At 45.8% G+C, this 25,731-nt stretch overlaps 1 protein-coding gene across 1 annotated transcript; it reads right to left on the minus strand.

Moving 5' to 3' along the window:
• Window positions 1-8,015: 8,015 nt before the first annotated feature.
• Window positions 8,016-22,723, minus strand: MEFV (MEFV innate immuity regulator, pyrin). Its single transcript, XM_029221246.1, is given in 12 exon segments — window positions 8,016-9,727; window positions 9,729-9,764; window positions 9,766-9,812; window positions 9,957-9,989; window positions 10,349-10,381; window positions 10,558-10,673; window positions 12,523-12,545; window positions 12,962-13,192; window positions 16,265-16,360; window positions 16,786-17,165; window positions 19,128-19,946; window positions 22,244-22,723. Coding segments are annotated over 12 exon segments (2,730 nt in total). The 5' UTR covers window positions 22,692-22,723; the 3' UTR covers window positions 8,016-9,259.
• Between the last annotated feature and the right edge of the window lie 3,008 nt (window positions 22,724-25,731).

Here is a 25,731-nt window from a genome sequence, read left to right on the forward strand (position 1 = left end):
CACTCTCTCTGCGGCTGTACCTGGGAGATGGAAAGCAGAAGGCTGGCTCAAACCCTCCAAGACAGGTTGGCACCACTCCAGGTACGGACGGTTTAGCTGCAAGGGCTGCTGGGAAATGTAGTTCGGTGCTAAACAGCCAATGGGAGGTCGCCAGGCGCCGCGGTTGGGGCGGAGCAGGGCCGGGGCTCGACCGGAAGCGGGCCGTCTGACGGACCGGAAGCTCTGTGAGAGGCCGACGCAGTTTCCGCCCCAGCCCCTTGGGTCTATCAAAAAATTGTGGTGGCGGCGAGGTGGTGGTAGGTTGTGGTTTTTGTCGGTTCTAGGGTCCTGTTACAGCCGTCCCTTTCGGCAGGGGCGGCCCTTCGGTCAGAGCCGGGCGAAGCTCCCCTCCCCTATTGGCCAACTTCTACACAGAGGTCTGGAACGGCCATCTTATTTTCTCAGGAATTCTAGCTGTCCATCTCCGTTACCGTCCTCAATTCGTCTTTTCTTTCTGCATTGTTCCCATACTCGGTTTATTTTCCAGTGAGGCAGTGATCAGGAATTGGGGCCACACAAGAGCAGGGATTGCCTTATTCTATGTAAACGCCAGCCTCAGGCAGGATGACTAAAGTGAAAATATGAGTTCTGTTTATTAACGGTAACTATAGGTGACTCACTCAGCTGCGATCTAAAACATGTTATAAAGAGAGTAGTGTCAAAACCGTGTGGCAGGGGCTTCCCTGGTGGCGCAGTGGTTAAGAGTCCACCTACTAATGCAGGGGATACGGATTTGAGCCCTGGTCCGGGAAGATCCCACATGCGGCGGAGCATCTAAGCCTGTGTGCCACAGCTACTGAGCCTGCGTTCTAGAGCCCCTGAGCCACAGCTACTGAAGTCTTCGTGCCTAGAGCCCGTGCTCCTCAACAAGAGAAGACAGCGCAATGAGAAGCCCACACACCGCAATGAAGCATAGCCCCTGCTCAGCACAGCTAGAGAAAGCTCTCACGAAGCAACGAAGACCCAACACAGCAATCAATCAATCAATAAAATAAAAAAGAAAGAAAGAAAGAAAAAACTGTGTGGCAACAAAACTTAAAAAACAAAACGAATACCTGTCTTTCCAGACATCAAAATTATGGGGAAAAAAAACCTTCTTTAATCAAAGCAGTGTAGTTTGAACTACACGTGAATAAATAGAACAGTATAGCCAAAATTGATCTGAACATATGTCGACCTGTATGCAAGGATAGCATTTAACTTGGTGCTAGCAGAAATGATTCTTCTGGGAAAAAAGGCTCTTGTCTTTACATACAAAAAGATGGAATTTAATAGCCAATGAAAGAACGCTTAAGAGAAGGAAAATAGGAAACTGAGGTGCCTTAAAGTAAAATATAAGCTTGTGTGACTGTATTTTAAAAAAAAAACTTTAGAAAACAATATTAATAAAATCAAGCAGTAGGCTGGGACATAATTGTAGAAGATAAACCAGATGAAGACTAAGGCATTCCCAGCATACAAAGAGCTCCTGCTAACTGACCAAAGACTAAGGCAAAAGCTATGAAGTCATTCCAAAGAGGAGGAAAACTAAATGATCATTAACATTTGAAAAGATGCTTAATGGGAATTCCCTGGTGTTTCAGTCGTTAGGAGTCTGTGCTTCCACTGCAGTGGGCATGGGTTCCACCCCTGGTTGGGGAACTAAGATCCTGCATGCCCCTTCATGCAGTGTGGCAGAAAGAAAAAGGGAGGAAGGGAAGGAAGGAAAGAAAAGAAAGAATGAAAAGATGCTTAGCCACTTTGGAAACAGTTTGGCAGTCTTTCAAAATGTTAACATAGAATTACTTACTATAGGATCCAGCAATTCCATTCCTAGGTATAAACCCAAGAGAAGTGAAAACTTGTACCTGAAGAGCAGCATTATTCATAATGGCTGAAAAGTAGAAACAACCTGTCTATTGAACAGATTAACAAGATATAGTATATCCATATAATGGGTTATTAGCAGTAAAAAAGGAACAAAGCAGTGATACATGCTGCAACATGGATGAACTTTGAAACATTGTGCTAAGCCAGAGAACCCGGTGACACAAGGCTTTGTGTAATTCTTATGTGAAATGTCCAGAATAGGCAAATCCATAGAGATAAAAAGGTTAGTGGTAGCCAGGGGCCGGGGGCAGAGAGGAATAGCAAGTGAATGCTAAGCAGTGCAGGGTTTGTTTTGGGGGTGATAAAAATGTTCTGGAATTAGTGGTGATGTTTGTACACATTGTGGATATACTAAAAACCACTTAGTTGTGTATTTAAAAGGGTGAATTTTATGCTATGAGAATTATATCTCAATTAAAAAAGACCGCCAGACAGGGAAAATTTCATCCTACAAATACAAATGTTTAGTATGTAAAATATTTATGAAGAAGTACTACAGACAGCTAAGTTCAAAATCTAGAGTCCACATGGCAAGTAGTTAAAGGACCTGTACCATTTTTATAGACTTGATGGAAGCAATTTTCACATGTTGAAGTATAGGGAAGTCATTCTGGCTTATATGTGATTTGGCTTGACCTTTATACTAACTAGAACAGGCCTGTCTTATGGCCTGTCAAACATACATTATACATCTGCTTTAACCTTTTTTTTTTTTGCGGTACGCGGGCCTCTCACTGTTGTGGCCTCTCCCGTTGCGGAGCACAGGCTCCAGACGCGCAGGCTCAGCGGCCATGGCTCACGGGCCCAGCCGCTCTGCGGCATGTGGGATCTTCCCGGACCGGGGCACGAACCCGTATCCCCTGCATCGGCAGGCGGACTCTCAACCGCTGAGCCACCAGGGAAGCCCTGCTTTAACCATTTGAAAAAAGAAAAAGGAATACAGTTACCAGATTGTTTAGAATTCCACTTTGAAGATAGGGATAAGTGCCCCCCCTTCCCCGCCCCCACGATGCCAGTGCTGGTACTCCTTTGAAGATGAAGTTCTCTTCCCAGACACCAAGGTCATGCTAACTAGCTGTGTGCATGCTAATCTGTCCCTTTTGAAACCTTGAAGGAATGTACCTCTGTCATGTTTGATGTTTCTTCTTTGTTCTGACAAGATATAAAACTGTGGTTCAGGTATCCAAAATACAGCCAGATGGGACTTGTCTGGTGGTCCAGTGGGTAAGACTCCATCCTCCTAGTGCAAGGGGCCTGGGTTTGATCCCTGTTTGGGGAACTAAATCCTGCATGCATGCTGCAACTGAGAAGCCTGCATGCTGCAAGTAAAGATCCAGCGCAGCCAAAATAAATATTAAAAGAAAAATAGAGCCGGGTGGTGATTGAGATGTAGTTTCAGACATGTGCCTGCATCATTGAGACCCTGAATTTTCTGAACTGTATCAAACTCAAGGATACCACAAGCCATTTTCAAAACAGTATCTGCTAGTAGCTGCCAGCTGCAACCTAATGGTCCAACGTTTCCCCTTGTAACTTTGCAACTATTTTGGACCCCAACCAGTCCATACTTAAAAAGCACTCTTACTTCTTGCCAGCTTCAATTGTAGTTCCTTTTTTTAATTTTTTTAATTTTTGGCTGCATTGGGTCTTTTGCTGCACGCGGGCTTTCTCTAGTTTTGGCGAGCGGGGCTACTCTTCGTTGCAGTGCGCGGGCTTCTCATTGCGGTGGCTTCTCTTGTAGAGCATGGGCTCTAGGCACGCGGGCTTCAGTAGTTGTGGTACACGGGCTGTAGAGCACAGGCTCAGTAGTTGTGGTGCACGGGCCTAGTTGCTCCACGGCATGTGGGATCTTCCCGGAGCAGGGCTCAAACCCGTGTCCCCTGCATTGGCAGGCAGATTCTTAACCACTGCGCCACCAGGGAAGTCCTCAATTGTAGTTCTTGACAAACAACATATGTAGCTTTGCAGTTTTTGCCTATACGAGCCTCCCCTATTTTGTAGTCTGATGGAACACAATTAAGGTGCTTCTTAAATCTGTATCTTCCAGGCTGTAGTCCTCAGTTTGGCTTGAATAAAACTCTTTTCTATTACTATTATAATTGTTTATCAAATATGTGTGTTTGGGCTTCCCTGGTGGCGCAGTGGTTGAGAGTCCGCCTGCCGACGCAGGGGACGCGGGTTCGTGCCCCGGTCTGGGAAGATCCCACATGCTGCGGAGCGGCTGGGCCCGTGAGCCACAGCTGCTAAGCCTGCGCGTCCGGAGCCTGTGCTCCGCAACAGGAGAGGCCACGGCAATGAGAGGCCCGTGTACCACAAAGAAAAAAAAAATGTGTGTTGACAGAATGAAGCAAAAAAGTAGAAATACACATGGAAAAATTCATAACCTCATTAGCAGGTAATGAAATAAAACAGGTAAGACCTCATTACATCTCTATTATATCAGCAAAAATTTTAAACGACAAACATTGCTTTGGGCGTGAAACATTCTTTCCAAAATATTGTATGGCCAACTACTGCAAGTGTTATCAAATAGCTTACATTCTGGAACAATTTTAGGAATAACAGGAGAAAATATATGTGTATGGGGAGGAGGTGGCAAAAAATGTACGCCAAAAAAAAATATATATATATATATATACACCAAGCTGTTTATGGAACAATAGCAAGGGAGAATTGGCAACAACAAATCGCCAACCATAGGGAACGGCTAAACAAATAGGGAACATGAGCTGTGCCAGCACGTGGATTATGCATGTAGAACAAAGCTCCATGAAGAAAGCGAAGCGTGTGTTTTGTGCTCTGGTCACAACTATGGAGAACCTAAGTCCAATCTAGGCTTAGTGTGAATGTGGGAAGAGAAGTTGGGGTAGGAGGAGTTTGGGGTTCAATCTTCATTTGATCCTCCTTTTTTCTTTCCTTTTTTTTTTTGGCCATGCCATGTGGCATGCTGGATCTTAGTTCCCCAACCAGGGATCAAACTCATGCCCCCTGCAGTGGAAGCATGGAGCCCTAACCACTGGACAGCCAGGGAATTCCCAATTCTCCTTTTCTCTTACATCCCTCTCTATGTCTCTTTATTTTGTGTGTGTGTGTGTGATAAGTTTTTTAAATTGAAGTATAGTTGATTTACACTGTTGTGCTAATTTCTGCTGTACAGCAATGTGACTCAGTTATACACATATATATTCTTTTTTTAAATGTTCTTTTCCATTATGGTTTATCCCAGGAGATTGGATATAGTTCCCTGTGCTATACAGTAGGACCTTGTTGTTTATCCATTCTAAATGTAATAGTTTGCATCTACTAACCCCAAACTTCTAGTCCATCCCTCTCCCTCCCCCCTCTCTTTATGTCTCTTTAAATGGAGGATGATAGAGGGACATCTGTGAACTAGAACACCTAATATTCCACAGGCCCACAGATTTGCAGATACAGCTCAGTACAGAATAATGTGACACTTGGGATGTGTGTCAAATGTTTTTCCGTGACAGCAGCCCCATCTTTTTCTTGGTCTCCTGTAGGGAAGTGGGATCTCACAGTAATCAACTGAGTGACAACAAATGCAGTTACAACTGCATTTTCCAATGGACTTATTTATGGGGCCCAGCCAATAATTCTAAGAACCACAGTTCATTAATACAGGTACAAAAGTGTATTATAACAATCCAGTTTGCTTGTTTTTTCCTAAGGCTTCCTAAGTCCTCAAGACAGGGAGGATATCCCATAAATCAACTTGATTTAAACTTCCTCTCTGTCTCCCTTTGCTTCATCTCTCATTCTTTCTCTAATCTTCCTCTCCCCACTGTCTTATCTCCTTTGGACTATTCATAGAACAGATATTTAGTCTGGCCATAAAATTATGTGTTAAGGATATTTTTCCAAGTGATTTGTCTTAGCCATTTAGTATAATATCCCTGAAGTTCTAACAAGGCAGCTCCTCAAAGACTAGCTCACTAGCTAGGTAGTAGCTCTATCGATAGAAACTTCATAGGTGAATTGTATAAAATCCTCAAAACCCTAAAGTGTCTTGTTTCTGTTCCTTTGGGAGGTGAGGATAATCAGAGCAGTTTTTGGAGATGCAGGCAGGTTGACTCTGATTATAGCCTGCCAACAGGAAAATGTTGAAAGACCGGAATTGGATTAACCCAGTGCACTAACCCCCAGTTCCAGAAAAACAGGAGAAACCTGGAGAAAAACTAGGAGCATATAGGAACTTCCCTGGTGGCGCAGTGGTTAAGAATCTGCCTACCAATGCAGGGGACACGGATTCCAGCCCTGGTCCGGGAAGACTCCACATACCATGAAGCAACTAAGCCCGTGCGCCACAACTACTGAGCGTGCACTCTAGAGCCCACGAGCCAGAACTACGAGCCTGCATGCCACAACTACTGAAGCCCGTGTGCCTAGAGCCCATGCTCCGCAGCAAGAGAAGCCACCGCAATAAGAAGCCTGTGCACCACAACAAACAGTAGCCCCCACTTGCCACAACTAGAGAAAGCCTGTGTGCAGCAACGAAGACCCAATGCAGCCATAAATAAATAAATGTATTTAAAAAAAAGTTAAAAAAAAAAAACTAGGAGCATATAGTGGTGTCATCCTTCTTCCCTCTAAGCAAACAGAATATTACTGGGCAGTATCCATAATGTGAGTGCACAGAAGGTCACTTTTAAATGCACACACCGGACAGTGTAACATCAAACAGATGAACATTCTACGAAAATTCACAATTCTTCCATCAATTTAATATTCCAGGAAGACAGAATGGATAACTTCTATCGCCTGGGCATTTAACAGTAATGCAATATATGATCAAAACAAATTCTAGTGCTTTAGAGTTCCAGCCTTTGCTGAAATGATTAGTCCTTTAGATCTATAGGAAAAATATACTACAGAAAATACCATCTTATATACCAGACTCTTTGTAACAAAAGGCTTTGTTAGTACCCGCAGGCTTAATCATTGACTCTGTTAAAAATGATTTCTTTTTTAAAGTGTTTTTTTTTTAAATTAATTTATTTTTGTCTGTGTCGGGTCTTCGTTGCTGCGTGCGGGCTTTTCTCTAGTTGTGGTGAGTAGGGGCTCCTCTTCTTTGCGGTGCACGGGCTTCTCATTGCGGTGGCTTCTCTTGTTGCGGAGCACGGGCTCTAGGCGCATGGGCTTCAGTAGTTGTGGCTTGCGGGCTCTAGAGCACAGTCTCAGTAGTTGTGGCACACAGGCTTAGTTGCTCCACGGCATGTGGGATCTTCCCGGACCAGGGCTTTAACCTGTGTCCCCTGCATTGGCAGGCGGGTTTTCAACCACTGCGCCACCAGGGAAGCCCTAAAAATTTCTGCTTCTAAGTGATTTTTCATCTTGAGACTTCAAAAGACATTTTTAACAATAAATGAAATAGAAATGCTCAACTAAAGGAAATCATATTTGTAGCACTTAACTAATGGTCTCATACTGCTTCCTCTTTTCTGAGTATAATTGGTAATTTTCTTACTTAGCCAGACTCAACTGTCTTATAGCTTTCTGATTTCCACTGCAACCTTGGAGAATACAACCAAAACTATAGATCTTATTAATAGTAGTTTAGACACCCACTAGAGAAAACAATACAAGCAAAGTCGTCTTTATCTCACCCTATAAAAGCCCTCCTACCCCTGGCAGAGTCTCAAAATGGTTCATCCCGTCTCCTCGGTGGATGCTAAAATCTTTCACTGTTGCCCTGTAGGCCGACATTCTCTTCCTGCATCCCTGTACCCTAAACTCTGATGCTCTGTGGTGGCTCCAGCATGATATGGACTGACATTGGCATGGTTTTGGTCTATGTAATGACTTACTGAAGGCGTTCATGTGATTTTTTTCAAGGTCTTTTTCTGTCCATAAACGATTTTGTTTCCCTTACCACCTACTTTAATCTAGCTGAGAAGTCTTGATAGTTTAATGGGTTTTGTTACAAATTCACAGAATAATCGCTCAGTTTCCTGAAGTGATAAAGGTATAGTTGTTTTTACTCACTCTTCCAGCTCTCAGGCAAATAGAAACTGCAGACATATATAGGGTTTGGTCAAAGATCAAAGCGTAGTGGCTCAAAAGTATTCTTTCCTACTTATAATCAGCAAGTCATTCTAGGCAGTAATTCCTCTCTATTCCATAGCTTTATGGTGATGATTAACTAAAATAAAAACATGGAACTAAGCACATAGTAAATGTATAATAAATATTATTATCATATATTATACTCTTATTATAGTCTACTTGTTAATAAGAATAAGAACATTGGATTTCAATCATGACTTGAACTCTACTTCCTGTGAATGATAACAAGCCACTTAACCTCTGTTTGGCCGCCCTGAAACACTTTACTAGCTCTCCCTGACAGCACAATGAGGTCCAAATTCCCATGCATAGTGCATAAGGCTCTTGACAATATGAGTCTTGAGTTTCCATTCTCATACCACACTGACATACCATCAAAAACCCATCAAGCACTTTAAATTGTAAATCTCATGCTGCTTCATATTGTGGCACTTCATATGCCATTCTTCACTTAAAATGCCTTTTCACCACTCCTTTTCAAAATAATTCTTAGTCATTAAGACTCACTTAAAGTACTCTGAAATTCTCTCAGAATCCTCTATTCAGTTACTACTTGTAATATGCTCACATATTGTTCCAATATATATTTATATTTTAGTACCTATGTTGCTCTGGGCTTATACATTTACTGTTCAGATCCTTACTACAGTTAAGGTTTTCACTAAAAGGCAGAAGTTTTATCTTGCTCTCTCTGTAATCTCAGCAACTGATGCTGCTTTTAGCCCAAAATCAGTCCCCAAACACTGGTAGAAAAAGAAGTAAATGAACAAAATGCATTAATTCCAGGCCTCAGAACTCTCATTTGTAAAATTAAAAAGTTATGGTTAATGATCATCTATGTAAGCTCTATGATGTTATTATTCATAAATAATTTTATTTATAAAAAACAAAAGGGAGGATAGAATGAGGGAACACATCCTTGCCATGGAGTCCTGAGGGAAAACGAGGGTGGGCTCTCTGTCTCAGAAGCATCTTAGGGTGCTAATTCATACAAGGATTTATTAAGCAACAGCTGTGTGCTTCCTTCTCTGAAATCAATGGCATGTCATCAATACATGTGTTCTCTTTACCCTTGGTTTACCAATATTTGTTTACCCAGCTTACTTCTGCTTCTGTTCCATAAGCTCCTTGAGCACAGGGCCTATTCTCTTATTGATTATATTCCCCACAGCAGCTGGAACCTAGTAGGTGTTCAATAATGACTGTTGAATGTATGGATTCAAGATACAGGGCAGGAGCCTGAAGAAAGATGCAAAGTGTTGGATATTCAGTGAGGCCCCTGGCCACCCACTGGACTGATATTCAGAGGATCCATGTTCTCTCCATCATGTGTCCTGGGGCTGAAGATAGGTTGAAGGGGCCCAGAGGAAAAGAAGCCAATGGATGTTGAGATGTGGGATTTGGCTGTCACAGTGTAAAAGGAAATGTCCCCAGTCTTGTAGTTCAGGAAGATGCCCACATGCCTGGGGGGCTCCCTCATCCGGGTGGAGGGAAAGTTGGACGCCTGGCACTCATTTTACTTCATCATCATTTCTACCCAATAACTATTCTCTGGTGAGAGAGCCATATTCTCCTTGCTGCTCGTGGCTGCCTTGCAGACACCCAGGACCCACCCTGTCTTGTCTCCCACCTTCACTTCTCAGTAATGGCAGCTAGAGAGCAAACTGAGAGAGCCCAGGGCAATGATTCAGCTATAGAATCTTTCTGGACTAGCAGGTAGACGGTCCCACTTTTTTTCCAAGTCTCACACTCTTCAAGTCATCAGAGAAGATGAAAGATGAGGTTGGGGTGGGCAGCTTCTGCTTCCAGAATCACATTAACTGCAGAGAGAATTAGAATTCCTAGCTTGAGGTCCATGGGCAACATCCCCACAGGGTTCTCCCCACATCCAAGAAACGTGGACAGGGTCATTCTGGAATGCACCGGGGGACAGCACAGGGACCCAGCAGGCCAAGTCTACTTGCCTCAGGGTGCCTGACCACCAGTCACTTCTGGAACTACAGAGAAAAGGAGATGGGAAAAATCCTGAGCATTTCCATTCAGAGGGCTAAATCTACCCTGGTCCCCACAAAAAGGAAAGACAGTGACTCCCTCTCCCTGCTCAGGACTCGGCTTCCTCTGCTTGGATATAACCCCATTCCTCTCTGGTACCCAGGCCTGCCTTGGATACTCTGTACTCTGGTGAGTTGACAGTCAGTGACCCTGGCACAGAGCTTTGACTTTGCTCCCACCTTTGTTACAGGTGTTTTCTCTTTTCTAAATAATTTCTCTTTTCTAAATAATTCCCAGAAATCAACAGCACAAGGGAAAATTGCCGTAATCCCTGGCCAACACATACTACCACCACCGGACTCACCGTTGAACATTTCCATTTCTGAACGCAGGGTTTCTAAAAGGAGAAGGAGTTTGAGTTAGGTTCCCAGATAGGGACAGGTGTGGGAGGGGCTGAAGGCAGAGTCAGAAAGGCTGTGGGGGGTGAAGAAGGGACACCAGGGGGCCCCAGGCTACGTGGCTCTCAGGGAGGAGGTGAGCAGGCGCCTCCCATCTTCCCACAAGCCCACCTACCCAAGAATTGCCTCATGCGCTTCTCCACAAACTCTGATTTCTGGTAGAGCAGGTGGATCTTTTCTTTCACCTCTGGAGGGGTGGCCCACAGCTCAGGGACAGTCACCTTCTTGGCCCTAGAGACAAAAGATTGTTGGCCAAAGAGAACTGGAGTGTGGGGGTAGCCCAGGGTCTCATGAGCTGGAAGGGAGGTGCAGCCTCCACAGGGCACACCCAGTCCAGCCTTGGCTTCTCAAAGAAAGTTCTCCCTGGGCTTCAAGTTCTAAACACTGGTCCTCAACTCTGGCCATGGATTGGCATCACCTGGGGGAGTTTTAAAAACCACTGGTATCAAAATCACAGTGAGTTTTGATAATGGCCATAAAGTGGTACTGATGTTGAAATGCTCAGCCCAGAATTACTTATTTCAAATTAATTACACTTCCCTGAGTCTTTTTCTTTCTATTGAAATAAAAATGATATTAAGTGAGAAAAATAAACACAATGAGATACCACTTCACAGCCATTAGGATGGCTACTATTTAAAAAAAATAAAAAATAACAAGTGTTAGCAAGGATATGGAGAAATTGGAACCCTTGAGCATTGCTGGTGGGAATGTAAAATGGTGCAGACACCACGGGAGATAGTACTCTAGTTCCTCAAAAACCTAAACATAGAATTACTGTATGATACAGCAATTCCACTTCTGGGGATATACCCAAAAGAAGTGAAAGCAGGACTCAAACAAATATAGGTATGCCGATATTCATAGCAGCATCATTCACAGTAGCCAAAAGGTAGAAGCAACCTAGTATCCACTGATGGATGAATAGATAAACAAAATGTATATACACATGATGGAATATTATTCAGCCTTAAAAAGGAATGGAATTCTGGCACATTCTACAACATGAATGAACCTTGAAGACATTATGCTCAGTGAGGTAGGTCAGACACAAAAACACAAATATTGTATGATTCCACTTATATGATGTAGTTAGTCAGATTCATATAGACAGAGAGTAGAATGGTCGTTGCCAAGGGTTGGGGGAGGGGAGATTGGGGAGTTGTTTAATGGTATGGAGTTTCCATTTGGGAAGATGAGAAAATTCTGGGGATGGATCATGGTGATGGTTGCACAACAATGCAAATGTACTTAAAGCCACTGAACTGTACTTTTTTTTTTTTTTTCTTTTTTGTGGTATGTGGGCCTCTTACTGTTGTGGCCTCTTCCGTTGCGGAGCACAGGCTCTGGACGCGCAGGCTCAGCGGCCATGGCTCACGGGCCTAGCCGCTCTGCGGCATGTGGGATCTTCCTGTTCCGGGGCACGAACCCGTGTCCCCTGCATCGGCAGGCGGACTCTCAACCACTGTGCCACCAGGGAAGCCCTGAACTGTACATTTTTAAATGGTAAATTTTGTTATGTATATTTTACCACCAAAAAAATACTTTAAAAAATTGATGCCTGGGTTGTGCTCCTGAAGATCCAGGTTTAATTTGTCTGCGGGGACCTGGATGTCAGGATTTTGTAAAGCTCCCCCAGGCGATTGGAAGGTCCAGCCTCTTCCCCTCCCCTCCCCTCCCCTCCCCTCCTCTTCCCTCCCTTCCGCTGCTTGCTGGGCTAGCAGATCCACTCCTGGAAAGTGCTTCCCTCACTGTGGCCACAAGCAGTCCTGCAGGAACAGTTTTCATAAGGCGAATTGCATGGGACACAGTCTGTTAGGGGGGGTTTCTTACGAAGCCACCACCACACAACAGGCCATGTTCATTTGGTCCAGTCTTTGACCCCATGCTCCCCCTCCTGATTGTGCTCCCATTCTTGCTACACAAGTCCAGAAAGGCCTTCACCTTCGGAAGCTGCAGGAGATGGGAGGACCCAGGGAGGAGCCACAGGCCCCGGGTTGGGATCATCTCCCTCCTAGGTCTGCCTCCCCAAATGCTTCCTGCAGTACACCCAAGGGATCATCAGGGGACCTCTTGGTACCTGTGCAGGGTGACTCTGACGTCCTAGGAGAGAAAAGAGGGAAGTTCTCTATTACCAGTCTCATAGGGGCTGTGCTGACTACTTGGCCTCTCCTCCTGGGCTCCCAGCCCCACAGTGTCAGCAAAAATGGGGCACCTCTCCCCAGTTCTAATTCTAATCTGCTGAGGTGGCACCCTGGCTGGGGCCTCCACATAACTGTACCCAAACTCTGCTGGTCTCTTCTGGGAGATGTCACAGGATCCCCTAGATAATGGGCCATCCTGGGCTCCTGAGAATTCATTGAAGGGGCCTGGGCATTGTGGGTCACCAAGACCAAGTCCCGCCCCTGGCCCTAAGGGCCTTACCCACTGGCTTGGGCAGAGCTGATGGCAGTGCTGGGAGCCCATGTCACCCTACTGCACACAGTGGATGGGGGAAGGCCAGGCCCAGCCACACTTACCTTCATAAGCTCCCATTCTGGCTGGCACTGCTTGGCCTCCAGCTCCCCAATCAGCTTGTCGAGAAGGGCGATGTCCCCTGTCACCCGGGTGCCATATGTCTCCCTGACTTGGCCAATGGTCTGGCCCAGCTCCTCCAGACAGGCCACAAAGAGCTGCTCTTGCTGCTCTAAAAACTGGCATAACTGCTCCAACTGGTACTGGATTCTCTGCTTCTGGGTTTCAGCTTGTTTCTGGGGAACAGAAGTCAGGGAGGTGTAGGGGCGTATGTGGTGAGGTAGACGTGTGTGCCCAGGGAACCCGCAGAAGCCCACCTCCTGGAGGTGGGTAAGAGCAGGCTTCCTCAGCCTCTTGGAGGCCTGAATTCCAGAGTAGGAGGCAAAATGGGCTGGAACCTTCCAGAAAAGGTTGGCTTTTGGAAAATGCCCTAAAACCTGGTAAAATGGATTGAATTGTGTCCCCTTCAAAATGTATGTGTTATAAGTCCTAACCCCAGTACCTGAGAATATGATCTTATTTGGAAATAGGGTCATTGAGGATGCAATTAGTTAAGATGAGGTCGTGCTGGAGTGGGGTGGGCCACTGGAGTGGGGAAATTTGGACACAGATACACACACATGGAGAATGCCATGTAAAGAGACACAGGGGGAAGGAGACACCTAAAAGCTAAGGAGAGAGGCCTTGGAGTAGCCTTCCCTCGCGGCCCTCAGAAGGAAGCATTTCTGCCAACACCTTGCCTCCAGAACTGTGGGAGGCACACATTTCTGTGGTTTATGCTGCCCAGTTTATGGTACTTTGCAAGGGCAGCCCCAGAACACTAAGATAACTGGTGTCACCTTCTTCCTTCCTTGAAAGGCAGCGTGAGGATTGCATATGTCTGGAGTCATAAACAGACAAGGTCAGGACCACAAAGTCTCCAGGAGGGAGAGTTCTCTCCACTCCCCGACAGTCTCAGACTGCCCTGAAAGGGGTCAGTCAGTCCATCTATTTGAACGCAAGTGAACTTGACTTCCAATATTCTTGCACACTGGCCAACCATGACCTCTTCTGCCGTCCTCTTTCTCATCATCACTAAAAAGCTTCTGTGGACATGTGAAGTGGCTCTAGGGCATCTTTCCTTCCTCCAAGGAGGGAGAGGGCCCTTCAGATCTACTAGGACTGGACAGAAGAAATCTCATTTTTGGCTCAAAAGGACAGGATTAAGTCTTTAGTTCTTTTGAACCAAAAAAGTTTCTTCACCTTTTGTCGTTGTTATTTTTAATATGGGCACATTCATTTATTAGCTAAACTGATACACACAATTAACAAAAAATACTAGTGGACAGAACTCTCGTGTAAATTCCAGAGAGCCCAGGGCCTCACAGGATGCTTCGTGGATGTTTGCCCGGCTCCTGTTCCTCCGCCCACCATAGTCCCTTAGTCGACACACCAGAGTGGTTCTGATGTTGCTTGGTATTTTCTTGTAATTAAGGAATAAGACTATAACTCGATGTGTGTGGAATCTCACTCCTTCCTCTGTGACATCAGCAACCCTGCTGAATCACGTCCTGGGTTTCGGGTGCAGGAGAGTGTTCTCTCAGTCTTTAGAATGGAGCACTGCAGACATGCACCTGTGCATCTGGTCTGCACAAGTCACACTTTCTCCAACACTTTCTAAGTCTAGACAATCAACAAAACAATCAGCCAAGGCTGGGCTGTGGTATTTGCCATTTCTGTGGTGTTGATATTCCCACCGTGGCCAGTTTCAAGTTTCCAATGTGATGTTCCTAAACATGGAGTCTGGAACACTTCTTGTTGTTGTTGACGGCAGTAACGTGGACTTTTTTTTTTAAGAGGACAGGTCAGTTGTCTCATTCAATGGCCTATATTCTAAAATTCTATAATTTTTCTCATGATTAAATTCAGGAGAAACATTTGGGGCAAGAATACCATAGACCTAATGCCATGCTCTTTCTAGCATACCCCACTGGGAGGCAAAGACTGTCCAGTTTGCCATCATCATTATAATCATACTAGGATTGATGCTTGGTTAAGGAAGCGTCTACCAGATATCGCTACTGTAAGTATATATTATTTCCTTTATAATTCCTAAGTAATTTGGGGAGTGGTACTTTGAGAGTGTGTAAATATCCCGTTCTCTAACGATTTTCTCTAAAAATTTTAGTATCTGTTGCTGATCCCTGTCGGTGTCAATTGTATAGTGGAAATTTTCTAATTCAATTATTCTTCTATACTTGTTTTATCTGGGTTTCTGCTGTAAAGAAGAGCTTTCCCAACCCCTTCCCTATGATTAAAAAATTTTCTTTTAATTATTGTAAAAAGGAGGAGGAGAAGGCGAAGACCTGAAAACAGCATCTCCTTTCCACAGAGCCCGTGTCACTGTATCTTAAGGGAAGGCTGAACCCTCTTGTCTCCCTGGGTTTCCCTGATCAGCCCAGGCTCCTGCCTCACCCTCCTTGGGGGGGCACCCCTGACCTCTGCTCCATCCACAAGTTCCAAGCCACCTGGGATTATAGGAAAGGGTTTTCATTTTACTACAACTCAAGAGTTTCCCAAAAGTCAGACACCTGGACCAATGCCACCCTCCTCCCATTCTGCCCTTTGTTATCTTTGCCTGTTTCCCACTGCAGTGTGGTGGGTCCCTGAAGAAGTTTGGAACTCAGAGTGGGAGACAGGATCCAACCAACAGAAATGCACCAGATAAATCAAGCCTCTGGGGGTAGTCTCCTTCGCATGCAGGGAAAACAGGAGCAACCTAACGCATCCGAGTCTGGACAACAGCTTAACAGGAAGGCCACTAAGTTGTACTTATTGAGATCTGTGACGTTTCTTTAAAACCACAGTTTTAAAGAAAATGTCTACTTTAAGCATTTGAATTTTAAAAATCAACATGGTTTTTGTACAAAAAAAAAAAGTACAATAGACCACAACAACAATTATAAAAACAATACAGAGGAGTATTTAAAGTTGAATAGTCTCTCCTCCCCTTTCCTCAATCCCATTCCTCAGCTACAGCCACTGGCATTCCTTTCTCTAAACCATTTTGTGGTGAGTCTAAGAAAGCATGACAGGGTCCTGGGAGATGCCACTTCTTGCTGGAGGTGGTTTCCCTCCCCAAGGACAAGCTCATCCTTTGACACCTGTTATTCCCTGCCCCCCAAGAGCAGGTGATTCTAACTATGTGATCGGCTCTGCTTCCCTGTGAACCAATACAGGACATCAGGGACCCCTGCTCACTCTCGGTTCCCTCCCTCCTGCAGGGGTGAATCCAGGCAAAGACTGGCCACAGACCACCCTAGCCTTACCAGGAAGTTTGCTGTCTTCTTATCCCCCTGAGATCTCTGCTCCTCTCCAGATTTTCTCAACTCCTTCAGATGCTCCAGCTGCTTCTGAATTTGTTTCTGGAAAAAAAGAGCACTTGTCAAAGCTTGAACTTGGCTCCTGCCATCTTGGTGCCAACTCTAGATGGGAAAACTTGCTTCAGGGAATAAAGCTGAAGGTGAGGAAGCCAAGAGCACAGGGAGAGGTACCCAGGAAAGAGGAAGAATGAATCCATCACACCAAAGGAAGCAGAGCCAAGAGGCAGTGAGAAAGATTTCTAATGACCTCTTGTGAGCACCTGGATTCAGCCATACCTAAAGCTTGATTCCCATAGCTACATGAACCAATAAATCCCTCTTTGCTGGCTTACTTTGTATCGTGTTTGCCATTTACAGCCCAAAGATGCTGGCCAATGCACCAACTCCCAGGGTTTTGGGGGAAATGAAGCAAGCCCCGATGTGTTCAAGTGCCCAGCAGAGAAGGACCCCAATGCAGGAAGCCCTACCTTGTATTCCAGGGCGGCCTCCTCGATGGGGCGAACCCGGTGGCCTCGGTGCTCCTGACTCAGCCTGCAGATGAGGCAGATGGGTTCCCCGTGGTCCTCGCAGAAGAGCAGCTGGACCTGCTTCATGTGACGCTCACACTGTGGCAGGGACTTGGGGCTCAGGCTGGCCATCTGCAGGCCCTCCTGGCACTCGAGGCTTCCATGGCTCTTCCCCGGGAGCAAGTCCTGGCACCGAGGGCAGCTGGATGAGTAGCCACGTGAGACCTCAGGATCCCTAGAAGCAACGGAGCAGCTGCAGGAAACATGCACGCAGCTGCCACCAACCGGGTCTCCTTCCTGGGCACAGCAAAGGCGACACACAGCCTTGTCCTGCAGTCTCCCTGGGGACATAGCAGTGGAAAAATCTCATGAGTGACAAACCCAAGATGTTACCAAGGAATGCTGCAAATCACAGCGAGAGTCCATTCCTGGGATACGTACATTCTCGGTTAGACTGAGGCCCCTCCCTAGCTTGTCCTCCCCCGACTTCCCTCCAGCGAAGCAGCAAAGGAGCCACTAGGACTGAAGGCTAAGGGATAGATTTCATACCAGTCCTGAGGATTGGAATTCTTGGGCATTTATCCTAAAGAAAGGCCTTTTGCTACAAATTCTATGCCTTCCTCCTGCACGCACACTGATAACAGGTGATATAAAGACAGTAAGACATTCCGACTGGTGTTTGCCACTTAACCACCACCTAGACTGCTCATAGCTTGAGTAGAGCTCCCAAGGGATGGTGACTCGCTCATGGCCAGACCCCCAGCCCCTAGCAGAATCCCTGGCATGTGGTGAGCATTTGGGATGTGCGTGTTGAATGAAGGAATGAATGGGCCACTGCTCACATCCAGATTCAGGAAGCATGAAGTGAAAGTAAAGAAGGGGACTTTACAGGCTGAAGGGTATAGCCCACCATGATGACCTACAGCTATGACCAGCTCTGCCCCAAGACCGTAGCACAGCTTCATAAAGCAGAAATGACAGGAGATACAGGAGGAATAGAAACGCACTCAATCCACGAGTCCCCTCCTGCCTCCTCCTCTTGCAGGGTCCCAGGAATTCATATCACATCTGCAAGTGAGACTGCGAGCTCCCCAGTGACCATTTTCCCCTCCTTCCCTTGTGATAGTATTGATTGCTGTCCATATGGCTGCTCCCCGCCACCACCCAAAAAAAACTACATTTAGCCTCCCTTGCAGTTAGATGTGGTCATGTGACTCCAGACACACCTCACTTCATTGCACTTCACTTTATTGCCCTTAACAGACTCTTTCATTTTTAAGAAAATGAAGGTTTGTGGCAACGCTGTGTTGCCAGATGATGGTGAACATTCTTTAGCAATAAAGTTTTTTTTTTGCAATAAAGTGTATTTAAATTAAGGTAGGTACATTTTTCTTTTTAGACATAGTGCTATTGCACACTTAATATAGATGATAGTATAGTATAAACATATGCACCAGGAAACCAGAAAATTCATGTGACTTGCTTTACTGCAATATTCTCTTTATTGCAGTGGTCTGGAACCAAACCCACGACGTGCCTGTACATTCTGGCTAAGAGGAAGTAAATGGAGGCATCACGAGCAGCATCTAGAAACTTCCGAAAACCTTCCCTAAGTGATACTATTCTCCTTTGTCCCTCCATCCTGCTGCCTGGAATGAGGATGCCACCATCTGAGAACACAACCTTGAGAGCAAACTCCGTAGAGCAGAAAAGCAGCAGGAGCTTGGGTTCCTGACCACGGTGTACCACATTTGTCCTGGACCACCTGTGTGTCATTTATGTGAAAGAGGAACAAACGTCTATCTTGTTTCAGTTATGTTATTTTGGCATTTCTGTCATTCACAACCCATCACCATCCTAATTTCTGCCTCTTTAGTAAAAGAGACCTAGGACTTTAGCCAACAGTTCCCTCCCTGCCCAGACAGAGGCAAATAGCAGAATCGCAGCCCCATGACATACTGCCATGAGGTATTGTGAGAAGGTGATATTTGTACCCAGTCTTTCTCAGATGTTCAACCTGGGGTCCATGAAGCCCTTGGGAATTCTAAAGAAGGACTTCTTTAGAGTGTCTAAGAACTAACTAACTGAAATGTATGCAACATTTTTATGAAAATGTGCAGATATGCATTTTTCAGGATTCAGAGCCTACATCAGATTCTCAAAGGGTGGAGGACCTCAAGGGGGACCCAGAGGTCCAGTGAAATGAATACAGTGGGGATAAAAGCAGGTTTGCAGGGGGAAACCTGCAAAGGTCATCATTCCTAAGGATGCCAGTTCTTCTGGATTCTGAGGTCCTTTCTTACCTGAAGATGGAGGGACTTCTGGATTTGAAGGATCATGGAGCACACCACCTACCACCTCCTCCAAGGCCTTAGAGGTCTTTGGAGCCTCAGTTCCACTCTTCTCTGCAGGTACTGTGGACTCTGGATGCTCCCAGATCTTCTTTCCAGCTAACGATACACTGGAAAGTGTATTCCTGAGTGCTACCCCCTCCAGAGTCATGGCGTGTTCTGGATTCCTGGATCCTTTCTCTGCAGCCACAGTAGCCCCTGTGTTCAGAGTGGCTGCTGAGCCTGGATTCTCACTTCTCATTTTCTCTTGAAGCAGAAGAGCTTCTGGGTTGAGAGGTTCTGTCTCTCCTGAAGAAATGGTAAATTCAAGACTTTTGGGTCGCTTCTTTCCTGAAGGTAAATATGCTTCAGATATCTTAAATTCTCTCCTTCCCAGGGACCCAGCAAACGACCCACTGGAGAGTCCTTGGAGCCTTCCTGCAGAGCTGGCGTTCCTGCGCAGCCTGACCCCCTCATTGCTCCCCTTCTCCCCCTGTGGCTTGCTGGGAAAGGGGCTTCTCTTGGAAGACAGAGTTGTGTTCCTGGCCCCTGGTTTGCCCTGCACATCCGGGCGCTCAGAGCCTTTCTGATCTCTCTGTTTGCCCAGAGGCTTCTTCTGGAGCCCCCTTCCAGCCTCGGGCTGGATGGATGGTGGGCAGCCAGCCCCATCACCACTTTGTCGCTGCTTGTCACCTTCCAGGCCATCTGGTATCTTCAGACTGTTGGGCTTAATCTCCCCAGAGGAACCAGACATTGCTGAACTGTCTGTGTCACTTTCTTTTACCTGACACCCTGAAAAGACAATGAGATGGAAAGGCATGAAAATGTCCAGTGCTCAGGTTCAAGGTTTGGGGGAAGGGAGAGAAGACAGAATCCCTTTGGAAATTAGAGAAGCTCAGGACATTCTAGACAACAGCAGTCAATTACCATTAAATGAGAACATACTAATTATCTGCTATCTTATTTCTGAAATAGTGCTTTTCAAACTTTTTAGGCAGGAGAACTTGTTTCCAATATAAAGTCTTACATAGAATTCTTAATATATAAGTGAAAACCCTAATTTATGGGTATACATTTGTGTGCGATTTACAGATCTACAAAACTCACTTATCAGTCAATAAAGATCAGCACAAAAAATTGAAATCGGGGTCATGAAGGACAGTGAAAACTTCAGAAACTAATTTATTTTGGGTTTTTTTCCCCCTTTGGTTTCATGAAGTGAAGAAAATCCTAATTCACACAGATAAGTGTAAATGGTAATTTTTTTTTTTTTTTTTTTTTGCGGTACGCGGGCCTCTCACTGTTGTGGCCTCTACCGTTGAGAAGCACAGGCTCCAGATGCGCAGGCTCAACGGCCATGGCTCACGGTCCCAGCCGCTCCGCGGCATATGGGATCTTCCCGGACCGGGGCACGAACCTGTGTCCCCTGCATCGGCAGGCAGACTCTCAACCACTGCGCCACCAGGGAAGCCCAATGGTAATTTTTTTTAAAAGACAGCTTGCCTGGAAATTTCAGAACAATGTTTAATTAAACAGAAATGACAGGAAGGGCTGAATTCCAGGGTCTCCATAAAAAGGAGTTCAAGCATGAACTGTCACACTGATGGCCTCCAATATTTTAAAATTTGGTTAATCACTCATTTTAATATGAATTTGTTAGTTTTGTAAGTTAGTTAATAAAATTTGAATCAAGTATTTGCTAACATTCTAAAGAATCCCTGAAATGTCTTCCTGGGATACAATTTGAAAACCACTACTTTAATAAAGAAATGAAAATAACCTATAATTAGCACCTTAATTTTTGGTTTGAAAAGCCCTTATTAAAATTAAAGTTGCTTAAAACACTTTGCTATTGGCTTTCTAGGAAAAATATGTTATGAAAACTTGTTCAAGAACTGGTAAGAAACCCTGAAGAGATGAATAACCAGATTTTAAAATGCAAAAAATTAATTTTAAAATTCTACTCATCAAATTACACCAGACTCAGATTACAGTTTAGCTTTATCACTCTTTCAAAGAGCAGAGAATTTTTATGTTATGTAAACTCTTCTACCTCATAGAAGCACATGGAAAGCATTCCTAATGTGTTCTTAAAGTCTAGAAATAGAAGAAAATTTCAAACATCGAAAAATAGTTTTTTAAACTGATCACAGATTAGCCCCTCCACCCCAAATGTCCAAAAAAAAGTCTTTAAAAGCAGAAATCAAATAGGCCACAGTCTTTGATCACAATGTAATAAAATTAGAAAGTTACGGCAAAAGAGTAGCAGAAGAAGGATAAGGAAGGAAAAAAGGAAAGAAAGATAAGATAAAAGGAAGGAAGGGGGCTTCCCTGGTGGCGCAGTGGTTGAGAGTCCGCCTGCCAATGCAGGGGACATGGGTTCGTGCCCCGGTCTGGGAGGATCCCACATGCCACGGAGCGGCTGGGCCCGTGAGCCATGGCCGCTGAGCCTGTGCGTCCGGAGCCTGTGCTCTGCAACGGGAGAGGCCACAACAGTGAGAGGCCTGTGTACCGCAAAAAAAAATAAAGAAGGAAGAAAGGAAAAGGGGGAGAGAGAAGGAAGGAGAGAAAGAAAGACAAAGAGGAAAGGAAGGAAGGAAAAGAAAAGGAAGGAGAAAGTCCTTTTAGAATTTTAAAATATCTTTGTAACGTGTTAGAGAAGAACTCAAAACTGAAATGAAGTGGATAACAGTGAGATTACCCATCAACCCTCTTGACAGGAGTGGTTAGTTTCTTGCTCACCCAAAGATACTCATCTGTAGGTAAGTGTTAATGACAAATGAAGTGAGGAATTCTCTACCAACAGACATCCAGCTCCTGCCTTTCCTGATTCTGCCCCATAGTCAGAACCTCATGCTTCTGGGTTTTTTAAAAAAAGCCATTGAGAGCCTTAGCTTTACTCCAGCTTCCAAGACCAGAGAGGGGGAAAGGACTTGCTTGGCTAAAGTCACCAGGGTTGTTGCAGACCTCGGACTCCTAACCCCCAAGTCAGGACGCACTGGCCGAACTGGTCCCTCTTGTACCTTCCACCCCACTCTGCAAACAGCCAGCAGTCGCAGTGGGGGAGGAGGGCGCATGGGGCCGCTTACCTGAGCCGATTGCACTGTTGAGATCCTCTGCCAGAAGGTGCTGGTTGATGGCCCTCAGGACCTGCAGGGTCAGCCGCACGGCGTCCTCCTCCCCATAGTGGGTGACCAGCAGAGTGGCCAGCTTCACTGGCTTGGCTGTCTGGAGTTGGCCCCGGGGAATCCGGGAGTGCTCCTTCTCCAGGCTGGTGTTCTGCAGCTTGAACTTGAACTTCTCAAAGTCATAGGGCACCAGCTCTTCCAGGGAGTACAGCAGATGGTCACTACGGGTCTTGGCCATGACGTTGACCAGGAGAGGCTGGAGGCAACTGTCTGGCTTCTGAGGGGAGAAGCAGCTGTCTGTCCTGGAGCCCAGAGGGAGACTAAGAAGCAGCTTGTGAAATAACGGAAAAGGCACAGGAAATGCTCTGTGTTTTGGTGGGAACTGAGAGTAAGGCTGTGAGTATGTCATTGTTGGTTTGTGTTCTCTTTCTTACAGATTCAGAGGCTTTTCCAGCTGGGAGGACTCAATGCCTTGTCAGACACCTGGTCGTCAGCACCCAGCTCTCACTGACTTGGGCTGGACTGCATAGTGGTGGATGAGTCTTTGAGGAAGGGTCTGGGATTGGATTCCAGATTCTGGATCTTTGGGCAGGCAGTCAGATGCTTCCCTCTCCCCTCCCAGGATACGGGGGTGGGAGTGGGTGGAACAGAGCCCCTGGTCCCATGCTGGAGAGAACCATGATGAGGGTCAGCCCCTCTGGCCAACTGCTCTCCTCCAGACTCTTGGGGTTTTATTGACCCTCTGGAGCCAATGACAGGGGGATGGGGAGCAGCAAATACAGCCCTGCAAGCTCTGCCCCTCCCTGCCCAAGAAGGCAGGTGAGGCCAGAGGGGCACCACCAGGAGACAAGCCCTGGGGTTGCCCCTGTTGATGTAGTTCCAGTTGTCTGGTCCTTCCAGCAACACGAAGGCCTCGAAACACGACGCCTGGGACCACCATCCTGATTTATTTGTCCCAGTGCTAACTCTGCCGTGGCTTCCTGGGAGCAGACTCCGGAGGGAGGGTGTCATGCATGCACGTGTACTGAACACATGTTCTGGACCAGGATGCTGGAGAAACAAGGGTGAAAAAGGCATAGTCGTTCTTAGGGCTTGCAGCCCAGTATGGGGCCCCAGCAGTGGCTCCAAAGCTAATGGAGTTTGTATGGGGGGAGCTGACTGCTTCCTCCGTTAACGGCTGTGTCTTTCTGCTACATTGATTTTTATCCTCAACTTTTTGGTTCAAAAAATTTCAGGGCTTCCCTGGTGGCGCAGTGGTTGGGAGTCCGCCTGCCGAGGCAGGGGACGTGGGTTCGTGCCCCGGTCCGGGAGGATCCCACATACTGCGGAGCAGCTGGGCCCGTGAGCCATGGCCGCTGGGCCTGCGTGTCCGGAGCCTGTGCCCTGCAGTGGGAGGGGCCGCGACGGTGAGAGGCCCGCGTACCGAAAAAAAAAAAATTTCAAATTCACAGAAAATTTGAGAGCATAGTACAATGAACACTTATATACCCTTTACCTAGGTTCAGCAACCATTTACATTTCATGTTTGGTGATTCTCTCTCTCACACACATGCACACACTTTTTTGTTTTTTTGAAGCATTTCGTAATAAATTGAAAACATCAGATATCACTTCAAATACCCTAGCTATCCTAAATACTAAGAATGAGGATACAAGGATATTATTTTATTATTTATTTATTTAAATTTTATTTATTTATTTATTTTTGGCTGCCCCCACTCAGCTTGTCAGATCTTAATTTCCCGACCAGGAATTGAACCCAGGCCCTCTGCAGTGAAAGCGCCGAGTCCTAACCACTGGACCGCCAGGGAATTCCCAAGGATATTATTTTTTTTTTTTTTTTTTTTTTTTGTGGTACTCGGGCCTCTCACTGCTGTGGCCTCTCCCGTTGCGGAGCACAGGCTCCGGACGCGCAGGCTCAGCGGCCATGGCTCACGGGCCTAGCCGCTCCGCGGCATGTGGGATCTTCCCGGACCAGGGCACGAACCCATGTCCCCTGCACCAGCAGGCGGACTCTCAACCACTGCGCCACCAGGGAAGCCCCCCAAGGATATTATTTTAAATAATCACAGTAGTATTATCACACTCAGGAAATTTAATGTTGTTACAATACTACAAGCTTTCCATAATCAAATTCCTCAATTGTCCTGATAATGTCTTTGATAGCTTTTTTTTTGTCCCAATCCAGGATCCAATCAGAGATCCTGCATTGCCTTTAGTTGCCATATCTCTGTAGTCTCCTTTTATCTAGAACACTTTCACACTCCCCTCACCTTTTAAAATTCTTTCAAGACATTAATGTTTTTGAGGGCTTCCCTGGTGGCGTAGTGGTTAAGAATCCTCCTGCCAATGCAGGGGACACGGGTTCGAGCCCTGGCCCGGGAAAATCCCACATGCTGCGGAGCAACTAAGCCCGTGCGCCACAACTACTGAAGCCCGGGCGCCTAGAGCCCCGTACTCCGCAGCAAGGGAAGCCCACGCACCTCGACGAAGAGTAGCCCCCTGCTCGCTGCAACTAGAGAAAGCACGCGTGCAGCAACAAAGACACAACGCAGCCAAAAATAAATAAATAAATATAAAAAATAAAGTGGGGACAGTGGGTGAGGTCTCAGACCTGGAGGCTTGCTTCGTCAAGCCCTCTTATTAAAAAAAAAAAAAATGTTTTTGAACAGTCCATTCCAAGCACAGTGTCTCTCAATGTAGATTCGTGTGATTGTCTCCTCATTAGACTGAGGGTCCATCCACGCCTCCTTGAGATCTCTCCATTGTAAAAGGCCATTTTTTTCTTTGTAATTAATATGGAACCTCGGTGTGTGGAAAGGTCTCGCTCCCTCACAGTCTTTCACCCCATGGTGTTAGCCTTCATTGATGATCCTTTCCTAAATCAGTTGCTAGAGTGGTGGTTGCAAAATGGTGGTATTTCTATCACTTAGTTGGCATCATTTGCACATCCTGGATTAAACTTTGTGTGTTTCTCATGAAATGTTTGGCTTACTGATGTTTTGTTGGTAATACAATTACCCTTCAACGATGCTTACTCTGTGCTTTTTTTTTTTTTAAACTCTGTGCTTTATATCCATTATTCCCTAAAATCTCTGCAGTATCCCTTCAGTGCAGGATTCATCATCTCCATTTACAGCCGGGATTAGTGGCTTAGATACTTGCCCAGAGCCAGGGTTCAAACTCACTCTATTAACCACTTTGCAGTATTGTCTCCCTGCGTGATGGTACATTGTTATTTTACTATTCACCACTAACTGTAGATGTCACCTTTTCAGCGACCAACGAGGCTCAAAATGGGCCATGCTGACCATTCCCACAGGTCAGTGACAGCATTCTGTTGCCTGGCTGAACAAACAGCCCCTCTGTATGACCAACCTGGGATCACGGCTTCCGATTGGTCCATGGGCTTTATATCTTACAGAGTATTAAGTGTTTGGGGTTTAACA

This window comes from Monodon monoceros, unplaced genomic scaffold (assembly GCF_005190385.1).
Source record: "Monodon monoceros isolate NGI ecotype Baffin Bay Population unplaced genomic scaffold, NGI_Narwhal_1 Super_Scaffold_13, whole genome shotgun sequence".
Classification (NCBI taxonomy): Eukaryota; Metazoa; Chordata; class Mammalia; order Artiodactyla; family Monodontidae; genus Monodon; species Monodon monoceros.